The sequence below is a fragment of the Mesocricetus auratus genome, unplaced genomic scaffold, assembly GCF_017639785.1.
Source record: "Mesocricetus auratus isolate SY011 unplaced genomic scaffold, BCM_Maur_2.0 Super-Scaffold_100004, whole genome shotgun sequence".
NCBI classification, from domain to species: domain Eukaryota; kingdom Metazoa; phylum Chordata; class Mammalia; order Rodentia; family Cricetidae; genus Mesocricetus; species Mesocricetus auratus.
Window position 1 is genome coordinate 78,436,587 of NW_024429189.1, and position 11,348 is coordinate 78,447,934.

Sequence of the window (11,348 nt, forward strand, 5' to 3'; positions counted from 1 at the left end):
TTAAAGACAATCCCGAGATATTAATAGTATAAAAAGAATTATTTATTTCATTTCTGCAAATTGCCTACTAATGTAAAGTCAATTTTAAGTTATCATATTCTACAATCTTGCTGAATTCATTCATTGTACTAAGTAATTGATGTTTGCATCTTTAGTATTTACTGAACAAAATTTGTGCCATCTACAGGTTTAAAGAGTTTTACAATTTTTAATTCTTGTTTCCTTTTTTCATTTTATACATTTTCTAACACTTCAAGTACAACAATGAATAGAAATATGAGAAGTTGTTTGTTGCTGTACACTGAATCTCAAGGGAAGGTATAGCCCAATAAATAAAAGACCCAGAGACAGATTTTGCAGTTCAAGCTTCAAGCTGAATACCGGAGAAACAAAGCAGCCAGACAGTAGATCTTAATTCTATCCAGCTGAAATGGCATCCTCAAAGGCAGAAAATCTTAATTTCTGTCCCCTCCTCCTTCTATTCCATTCTCTGCCCAACCATATCCTCCTGTCTCCACCTACCTAGTACTGGAATTAAAGACATATGGCCCCAAGTGCTGAGATCATCTTTGTTTGAGCTGTTTCTTTTAGGACTGCATCAATGTAGTGTAGTCAGTAGAGCCATGAACTAACCAAGATATATCTACCTCTTAATCCTGAGTCCTGGGATTAAAGGTGTGTACCAAAACAGCTCGCTCTATGGCTGCTGGGATTAAAGGTGTGTATCACCACTGCTGATCTCTATAGCTTCAGGCTGGCTTTGCTTTCTGATCCTCAGACAAGCTTTAATAAATCATAAATAATATATCACCACAGGAAGGTCTGATTTTTTGGAAACTTCATTCCTATTCTGTAAGATGAAGAATATATAGGTATAAAATTTTCCATATTTTTATTATCTTTACTGCTTTTAAGATCACTGATATGTTCCTATCTAATCATTTTATTTTGTTCTACTTCACTGATCAGAGTAATGTACAGTTTATCAAGTTCATTCAAAATTAAATCAAAACACTGCAAGGATTCAGCTTTTTATTTACTCAATAGTAATCATTAATTTTATGTGTAGATATTGCTAACCCTAATATTGAGCTATTTGCCTGGAATTACCATACTTGTGTCTGTGAAATTTTTCTTCGGTAAAATTAACATTTATGCCAGTAGGTATTGATGAAATAAATATCATCTATAGTTTAAGTATTTTCTTCAGTCTTAAGGTATTAAGAAAAAACAGATAAAATTCTGCTTCTTGGAACTCTACATCTCCAAATATCAACTATGCCAATGGTTCCTGAGGTACCCATCCAACATAACATGTCATATATTTATGTTTGGATCCAATTCCTCAAAATAAACACATACTCCCCACACAATTATTTCTGCCCTTGGGAATACCTAATACATGATTCACCTATTGTATTAGTCTATTTTCTATTTGATTAATTTCTGATCTTATCTATCAGAATTTGTTTTTGATTATTTGAATTTTCATTACCTCTAGCTCATTTTTGCCCATTTATTAAAATTTAGTTAGCAAAGTAAAATAAGATGAAGAAAAATTTATTTGTATTCTCTGTGAAGAATCTCCATAACAAAGATAATGAACATCTCTGTGATTTGTTTATAAGTTACTATTCAGTACATTGTAGTAATAACACTTCCTTCAATCATCCCCGTAAACAATTTTGGAATGTTTAATACCATTAACTATTTTGAAAATGGGATATCTTTAAGTGCTATGCATTCCATAAGAAGATCTGCTGGGCAGCAGCTCAGATGGCCGAGTGGCAAGAGACCTGGCTCTTGCAGTTCTGCATGCCTCATCCAAGTCACACAAACAAATGGACTGACACGTTATTTAAAAAAATTATCAACAACCCAATTCCAAAAAAACAACATCACACCACTAAACCATAAACTATATTATGTTACAAACTCCCCAGAAATCACCAGTCACCCCACAATATCTCCAATAACAAGGATTTGGAAGAACAAAGATAGTCAAAGCATTCCTGAACAACAGCAGAAACACCATAAATTGTTTATTGGTTCATTGTTCCTGGTCTTAAGCGATATTACAGAGGCATGGTTATCAAAAGAGTATGGTACTGGCATACTTGAGTACCTACAGATAAATGAATAAAATATAGTAATGGAAAACCTTTACTTAAGTCCAAACAATTAGAGTGCAAGATTTCTATCAAAGATGCCAAAACTGCATACTGGAAGAGAGACAGAATCCTTAAGAAATATTGGGAAAACTAGATGCCTACCTGAAGAAGAATGAAAATAAAACTTTATCTCTCATTCTGAAAAAGATCAAATACAAATGAATAAAAACCATAATTGTAATATCTGAAATTTTTAAACTGATCAAATGGCTAGGGAGTTCTAATTAGCTTTACAATAGTCTCTCCTATCAAAAAAATCCAAAATATAGTTTGTTAGCACAGCAGAGTAATGGCATTATTACAGCAGTGGACATATCCTGCCAGGTTGCTATGTATTTTCCCAAGCAGGATCTGGAGCTGTATAAGACCACTGAATTCCTTTTTTAGCACCATGCATGCTATAAAATAGAAAGAAGTTCTCAAGTCATTTTGAGACTGAGTTCTCTGTGGCCTGGAACCAAAGTGTGTTGTGCATTTATCAATATTGTCTATCTACATAGTTATGGTGAGCAAACAAGAAAAAATGTAGTAGGGATTGTTTAAGAGATATCTGCAAACTTGCAGATCAACAGAACTATATCTTAAACGACAAATGAGTTTGTTAAATGTCCCATGTGTGTGGACCACTGAATTGAATAAAATAGTTTTGATAAATACTCAGTCAATTTATGGAAAAAATCCACATGGAGATTACATTATAGGATATTATATAGTAATACATAATAATTTAAAGAACAAATTTTAATCTCAGATTGAGATAATTTAGAAATATCATCAAACTTTTTTGTATGTTTTATTACTTTACTTCATGCATCTGGTTTAAAATTAAAATAATCACAAGGTATATTCCATTGCTAATTTACCAAGTAATAACTTTTGTTTACTCTCAATTAATACTGCCCACTGAACTATTATTTTCGCTAGATAGCTGTGATAAAAACAAGAATGGTGATTTTCGCCATTGACAAAGAAATTGAATAATTTGGGGCATGTGATAGTGCATGGAATTATACCCAGAAAATCAAATAAGGTATTAATCACAAAGATAAACATACAAGTTTGCTCAATAAATGTTAAGCTGAACTTTAATAAAGACTTAGAAGAATATTTTAATAGTATTCCTGTATACAAAGAGCATTAAGATGAAGGATTCATAGTATTTAGATGGTTAACCAGTAAAATGTCATATTCTTTTTAAAAGGTTAAATTATATCTATACAGGGAAATTGACACAAAATTTTATTTCTTGATTTTAAATCTATTTCATACAGTCAGGCTTCTCATTTAAAATAATTAGCTTACATTTGTGAGTATTAGGGATTTCATTTGGAACCAAGATAGTTGTTTAGGAATCTTCTCATAGCATTTTTAATCTCTTTGTTTCTCAGTGTATAAATTGCTGGGTTTAGAAGAGGTGTAAAAACAGAGTAAAACACAGCAAGAAACTTGTCCAGTGAGGTGATATTGAGGGGCCATACATAAATGAAAAGACAAGGCACAAAGAATATCATCACCACTGTGATGTGTGCACTGCATGTGGACAGAGCCTTAGATGCAGCAGCTTTGGAACTCTGGAGAACATTGGTAAGGATATATGTATAGGAAATGAGTAACAGAATGAAGCAGGTTACAGCCACAACCCCACAGCCAGCATTCATTAGAATATCCAAATCATGGGAATTCATGCAAGCTAACTTAATCACCAATGGCATGTCACAAAAAAAGCTGTCTATTTCCTTGGGACCACAAAAAGGCAACTCCACAATCACTACCAGGTGACTCATGGCATGTATAAAGCCAGTAGTCCAAGAAATAAACACCAGCCCAGTGCATCTTTTCAGGCTCATAACGGTGAAGTAGTGGAGTGGTTTGCAGATGGCCACATAGCGGTCATAAGCCATTACCACCAACAACACCATCTCTACTCCAGCAATGCAATGAGCAAAGAAAATCTGGGACATGCATCCTGCAAAGGAAATGGTCTTGTTTTCCCTTAGAAAGTCTGCAATCATCTTAGGAGTAGTGATTGAGGAAAGCCACATATCAACAAAGGACAAGTTGGCCAACAAGAAGTACATGGGAGAATGGAGATGTCGGTCAGTGGGATTAAAACCATGATGACAATATTTCCTGACACAATGAGAAGATACAGTATCAAAAACATCACAAAGAGTAAGGCTTGTGTGTTCTGTGAATAAGACAGTCCATAAAGTGTAAATTCTGACACCACAGACTGATTGCTTCCATCCATTTTACCCAGTGTGTCCTAAGAAATGCCCTGCAAAGAAAGAAGTATTATCAACAAGTCATATGAGAAAGTCTACTTCCTGTGTAGAACTTGACAGTCACTATGCAACTTACCCGAGTAGAAATCCATGAATATAAAAACGAGATGGAAGGCAAATAAAATGGCACTGTTGCCTAACTGAAAGCTAATGAGCAACACCTCAAGGAGAGAAGCACGGGTTAGGTCTGTATTACACGTGCTCTATCAGGAAATCCCTCTACAGGAGAGCTGTGAGGAAGCAGGACAGCAATTTAAACACCAAAAATGTGTGTGACTTATTAATTTTAAAATGTCTAAAATTTTTGCTATCAATAATGACATGCCATAATGAAAATGATGACTGAATTTGGAAACTGATGGGGAGTTGCATTAAATATCAATGCAAATGTTGACATAGGACATTACCGTTTTTAGCACCATTCATAATATTTCATTTTACATCAGCCAAATTGTTTCTATGACATCAGTAAATTTATTTTAGTTTAAAAACTATACAATAAATTATGGGAAAGCATCAATTAAGACGCATGCAGAACAGAATGCCATATAAGATATACACAGATACCAGACTGAAGTATACAAACCTAGTTCACAGTTATTCATTAACAAATTAACAAATGTATTACAGAATTCATTACTCATCTAAACTAATTGACAAAATACCACTGCAAACACCTGTAGAGATGGATTGACCAAAGAGCATAGCAAAGCATACTCAGACCTGAGCTTGTAAAGTCGCAATTAGTTCAGTCTTAGTGCTAGAAAATATTGATCTTAAATTTTACAACCCAACTTTGACAGCCCTGTGATTTTGAAAGAGTATAGTTTTCTGACATAAATTTCTTCTATCATTAATCTATAGTCAACATATTTTCTCAGTATTTCAATCATCTACTGATGACCTTTGATTTAAAGAGCGGAATATATTACATAAACATATAAGCAAAGTTGTCTTTGACTCTCAGCCATGGATGAGTGTAACATTATACTTCCAATGAGCAGCAATTATTCACCTCAAAGCACAAGCAGAGTGCTTGTACTCAAGCCAGATGGTGGATAATCATTGCCCAGTTTCTGCTCCCTTCAGTAAATCTCTTGATGCTTTTCAAATTACCAGTCTCGTTTTTTTTTCATCCTAGAGCATGAGAAGAATGAAATAATATATGAAATAATCACAATTGTTTTACATTCCTATTTTCTGAGGAATGAGAGGGGTGGAGTAAGGATGAAAAGAATGTCTGAAAACATCAGATAACACATTCAATTATTATGGGAGCATGATGACAGATAAGTAAACATACATACCTTACAGAGATTTATCAAATATCCCAGGAAAACACACTGATCATACAGCATAGACCTTGGGTTCCTTGTTTTTTTAATTATTTGATATCTCAAAAGGTTCCAGGCAAACATTAACTTCTTAGTTTTTTCTGGATTATTTCCTTTAATTTTTAAGATTATAATATAGTTACATTTTTACCTTTATTTTCTTTCTCCAGATTCTCCCATATACTAATCCTCCTTGTTTTCTTCCAAATTCATGAGGAGAGAAAGGCCCTGTAAATCAACTAAAGAAATCTCAGGTGAACTCAGAGCCTGAAGCAACACGTGTGGTCCTTACATGGTTCCACACTAGGTCCTCTGCATATGTGCTATACCTTTCAGTTTAGTGCTTTATGATACTCCTAATGTGTAAATGAGAGGGTCTCTGATTCTTGAGCCTTCACTTGGGGAATCTTTGTTTTATCTGTTGGCTTGGCTTGTCCAATATCAATATGTTGACTTTTATGATGAATTTTACTTTATGATGTTTTGTTGTTACCTCCTAGAAGTGTTCCTTTCTAAGGAGAGCCCTAAAAGGTGTAGATACAGATGATAGAGGAGATGCAAAGGAAGTGTGAGAAATAGGGGAAGATGAAAATGTATTCAGAATATAGATGAGAATAGAATCCATGTTTAATATAAGGGAAAAGAAGAAATTCATTCCCTCTTTTTTATTGTTTACATATATAAACTCTTCTGTGTGTATAACATTATTTGTAAATACATTTTCATGGCTGACTATTTCGTATTAGATAACTGCAGTATCCTTCTCCCACTCCTAGGATTCCTTAGTTGGCTGTAGTTCTTTGGATATTAGTGACCCACTAGGATGCTTAGTGGTACTGGATTTGTTGAGCTCAGTTTTGACAGTCAAAATGGAGCTGTGCCACTACTAAAAGGACTTACTAAAAACATTTATTTGTGTCAAACTATCCTTTGGGACTGCTGCTGCAAAGCAGAACTAAGTCTCAAATAATACCTTTTAAATTGTGTCCTCTAGTATTATAGATGTAGGACATTGCTGGATCAAATCTCTATGAATGTAAAGTATCTTACAGCTAAATTCTGATGCATGGAGGCAAACATGCTTTAACAGACCTGTTTTAAATATGTTGCTCAGACTGTTTTGATTCCACGGATGACTAAGAAACTAGGAAATATGTTGCCAGAGATTACAGTAGCTTAAATAATGTTATATGTTATGTTATTTGTTTTGTTTTTATTGGTTTTGTTTTTTGCCTGTATGTAATTTTACTATTTAAATGTTTTTATTGAAAAAGAATTCCATAATTTTACACCTCCCTTTCTTCCTCAAACCATTATCAAATGCCATCCTCATATACCATTCTCATGCTACCCCTCAAGTGGCTAGCCTCTTTTTCCTGGAGTCTTATTGTTACATATCTTTGCATATATGTATATATATGCACAAATACACATAAATTCGACTTATGGAATCCATTTTTGTTGTTGCACAAGTTTCAGAACTGACCACTGTACATTTAACAATGAATTAGGATGCCTATCCTTGAGAGGCAATAATTTTTCTTCTATCAGAAGAAATTTGGGGGAGAGTGTTTTGATCTTATTTTCACAATAATTACTTTCTTGCAACATTTTAATTCCCATTTCTATTCTAAATATTATCTACTGTGTACTCTTTGGATTAAAAATATTTTATCTTAATAAGCTAAATGGAATATTTGTACAATGTTAGCAGGATACCACTCTTACAGGTTATTAGATAAAGAATAATGATTATCTGATGTGGACCTGAACAAACATGGAATAGCATATTTAGAGAAAACACTTAAATTGGACTCTAAAGAAGACAGAAGTAGAAGTAACTGCTCATCTAAAACAAATACCCAGAAATATTTAAAGAATTAACTTACAGAAAGTTATCAGAGTGATGACTTATCAAACACACATTTTCTTTTGGCTCCTATTTTCTTCCAATCTGATGTGTGCTTGTGAAGTTATTCCTGTTGTGTAGAGATAATCTTCCCCTCAGCTGGACCTATATTCACTTTCTGAAATTGCCTCATGGCTCAAATGTGCCTATTTGTTTTCTGATCAAAATGAAGACCCTGGAAATAATTATCTTTGCAATCCCTTAGGGATATCTCTATTTAGAGTGATACCGAGTATTGAATATTTGTGGAAATAGAAACAAAGACAAGTAAAGCCTACTGTGTTGTCAACCCAGAATATGGACACCCCCATGGAGGGCCTCACCCTCCTTGGGGGAATGAGGGGATAATGGGGGGGGTTGGGGGGAGGGCACGGGAGGAGGGGAGGGAATGGGAGAGGGACCTGGAAGTGACTTGTGAAGCAACCTCGTTTCTTATCTAAATTTAAACTGGAAAATAAAATATAAAACAAAAAACAGACAGTAAGATAGATGTGGCTCATAGGCTAGTGGTTTTAGAGCTACAATATATGGTAGTCATACTGTTCCTCATAAATCCATGCTTTAGCATAATTCTGGTAATGTGTGTTAATCTTTAGCAAGCCCTGATACTGAAAGTCTTATCATTCTCAAGCCCACAAGTATGGTGGTTTTCTTCTAAAATCTTCAGAACAACAAAGAGAATGAAAAAACTCATGTTGACATTACAGTTTAGAAAATGACAATATATAGCTTGTTGATTAATTGGCATTTAAGACTCTCCACCAAATGTTTTCTCTGATTAGTAAAAGGGGCATGGATGGATGAGTAGGTTTAAACATCTTAAAATGTGACCAATTTGTAATATTCCTTACGTTCATTATATTCTTTTAAAATGTATTGTGGCTGGGCAGCAGTATCAATGGATAAAAACATTTGTTTCATAAGAAAAAAAAGAAACAAGTATATATAATGGACTGTATATGAAAAGAAATAAGGAAACAAAACCATATACTTAGGTATCATTAAAGTTTAGCAAGGAATAATGGATATGTAATATTTGATTCATCTTGATAAATGGTGGAATAGAAAATAATTGTCTTTTCAAACAAAATGAGATAAACTGGAAAAAACAGAAAAAATATTTTCTATGTGGCATTCAGATTGCTGAAATCAAGAGTTCGCATCATAGTTGGGCGTTGGTGGCCCATGCCTTTAATCCTAGCACTCAGGAGGCAGAGGCAGGTGGATCTCTGTGAGTTGGAAGCTAGCCTGGTCTACAAAGTGAGTTCCAGGACAGGCTCCAAAGTAATACAGAAACAACATGTCTTGAAAAGCCTATAAAAATAAAGAGTTCACATCATTAAAAAAAAAAGAAAATTTTAAAAAATGTGATAAGGACTAAAGAGAAGCTTTCTGCTGTCTCATCTCTTTCTGAATGTACATAATCAAAGTGGCTATTTCTATTGTAGCTATGAGACTATCTGTTAAAATGTGAGATAGGACATGAACAAAAGCAAAACAAAAGACCATAATGTGAACATAATTCACTAATGCATGGCAAATTTGTGTCAAATATTGATGATAATAATAATGATGTTCAGGGTGCTCTGTAATGATATTAGCAGGTGTGAACTGGATGCAATGGTTATTACCTCTACAAAATTTAGACAACTCTTTTATTGATTTTAGAAAATTAGGGAGTTTGCCTCTCTATGATTTCACTTATGATGGAGTTAGAATAAATTCAGTTGATCACAAAGTAAATTTGCTACATATGTGATTTTTGAACCAGCAAACCTAAATGTAATTATCAGTAATTACTGTGCAAAGTCCCATATTATTTGCATATAAACTTACATATATATATCAAATGTAACTATATCAGCATGTATTTGAGGATGAGACAACACTGGATATTAATAGATAACACTTCTGGAAACTTTGTGAATGCAACGGATAACATCGTTTTACATGAAACAATAAATATGTAAATTGAAGAGGAAATATTCTTGTGTACTTCAAGATAGAAAAGTAGGAAAAGAAACACTATTAAAACTTGTATGTGCTAATTACAGCTGGCTTTGCAATGTATAATGTATATTGTCATTTTGGACATAGATGAGCACTTTTAATCATGAAACACTCTGTATACCCTCTTTTCTAATAGCACAATTTTGTTGCCTAGGGAGTCTTCCTCAAAGAATTTCGTGATTTGCAAAAGGACATGTAAAACTTAAAGGTTTCTGAAGACTTATTTTCTTGTTAGATAGAATTTAGAATCCTTTCTTGTTTATTTCAGCTCAGTTTAATGTCTTTATGATAACTAAACCTGCAAAATAAATCTGGGACATGTAATACAGATAAAGGAATTTTTATATGCCCTCCACATACTGGACAACAATGTCTGTTTTGTTTGTTTTGTTTTTGTTGTTTTCTTTTTTATTATTTATTTTCAAATTTAAATTTGAATTAGAAACAAGGTTGCTTCACAAGTCAGTTCCAGGTCCTTCTCCATTTCCCTCCCCTTTTAGTGTGCCCTCCCCCCAAGCCCCCAATATCCCATAATTCCCCAGGAAGGGTGAGGCCCTCCTTGGGGTAGTCGATAGTCTGTCATTTCATCCAGGAGAGGGCCTACACCCTCCCCCAAGAGTTCACTGTTAGATGGGAGTCCAAAGTCCATTTGTATACATGGGATAAATACTGATCTACTACCCAAGGCTCAATAGATTACCTAGGCCTCCTCACTGACACCCACATTCAGGGGGTCTTGATCAATTCCATGCTTGATTCCCAGGCATCATCCTGGGATTCAAGAGTTAACCCTTGTCAGGTCAGCTGTTTCTGGGGGTTAAACCAGCCCAGTTTTAATCCCTTTGGTCATCAGTCCTCCCTCTCTGTTACTGGCTTTCTTGAGTTCAGCTCAGTGCTTAGCAGTAGGAGTCTGCCTCTTCTTCCATCAGCCACTGAATGAAGGTTCTGTTTCCCAGACTCTCTGGCCATGGGATTGTAGGCTGGCACTCCCCAGATCAATGTCTAAAATCCACATATGAGAGAGTACATGACATGTTTCTCTTTTGGTGACTGGGTTACCTCACTAAGGATCATTTCTTCTAGGGTCATCTATTTGCCTGCAAATCTCAAGATTTCATTGGTTTTTTTTTCTGATGAATAGTACTCCATTGTGTAAATGTATCACTTTTTCTCTATCCATTCTTCGATTGAGGGTCATCTAGGTTGGTTCCAAGTTCTGGCTATTACAAATAATGCTGCTATGAACATAGTAGAACAGACATCCTTGTTGTATGAATGGGCATTTTGGATATATGCCTAAGAGTGGAGGTGCTGGGTCTTGTGGTAGGTTTATTCCCATTTTTCTGAGGAATCTCCATAATGATTTCCAAAGTGGCTGAAATGGAGGAGTGTTCCCCTTTTACCACATCCTCTCCAGCATAAATTGTCCTTGTAGTTTTTGATTTTAGCCATTCTGACAGGAGTATCTCAGATGGTATCTCAGAGTTCTTTTGATTTGCATTTCCCAGATGGCTAAGGATGTTGAGCACTTTCTCAAGTGCCTCTCAGCCATTTTAGCTCCTCTATTGAAAATTTTCTATTTAGCTCTGCAACCCACTTTTAAATTGGATCCTTTGGTGTTTTGGAGACTTGCTTCTTG

At 34.7% G+C, this 11,348-nt stretch overlaps 1 protein-coding gene across 1 annotated transcript; it reads right to left on the minus strand.

Moving 5' to 3' along the window:
- Nucleotides 1-3,493: 3,493 nt before the first annotated feature.
- LOC101833032 (olfactory receptor 4K3-like) lies at nt 3,494-4,425 on the minus strand. Its single transcript, XM_013120512.2, is given in 2 exon segments — nt 3,494-4,275; nt 4,278-4,425. Coding segments are annotated over 2 exon segments (927 nt in total). The 5' UTR covers nt 4,423-4,425.
- Between the last annotated feature and the right edge of the window lie 6,923 nt (nt 4,426-11,348).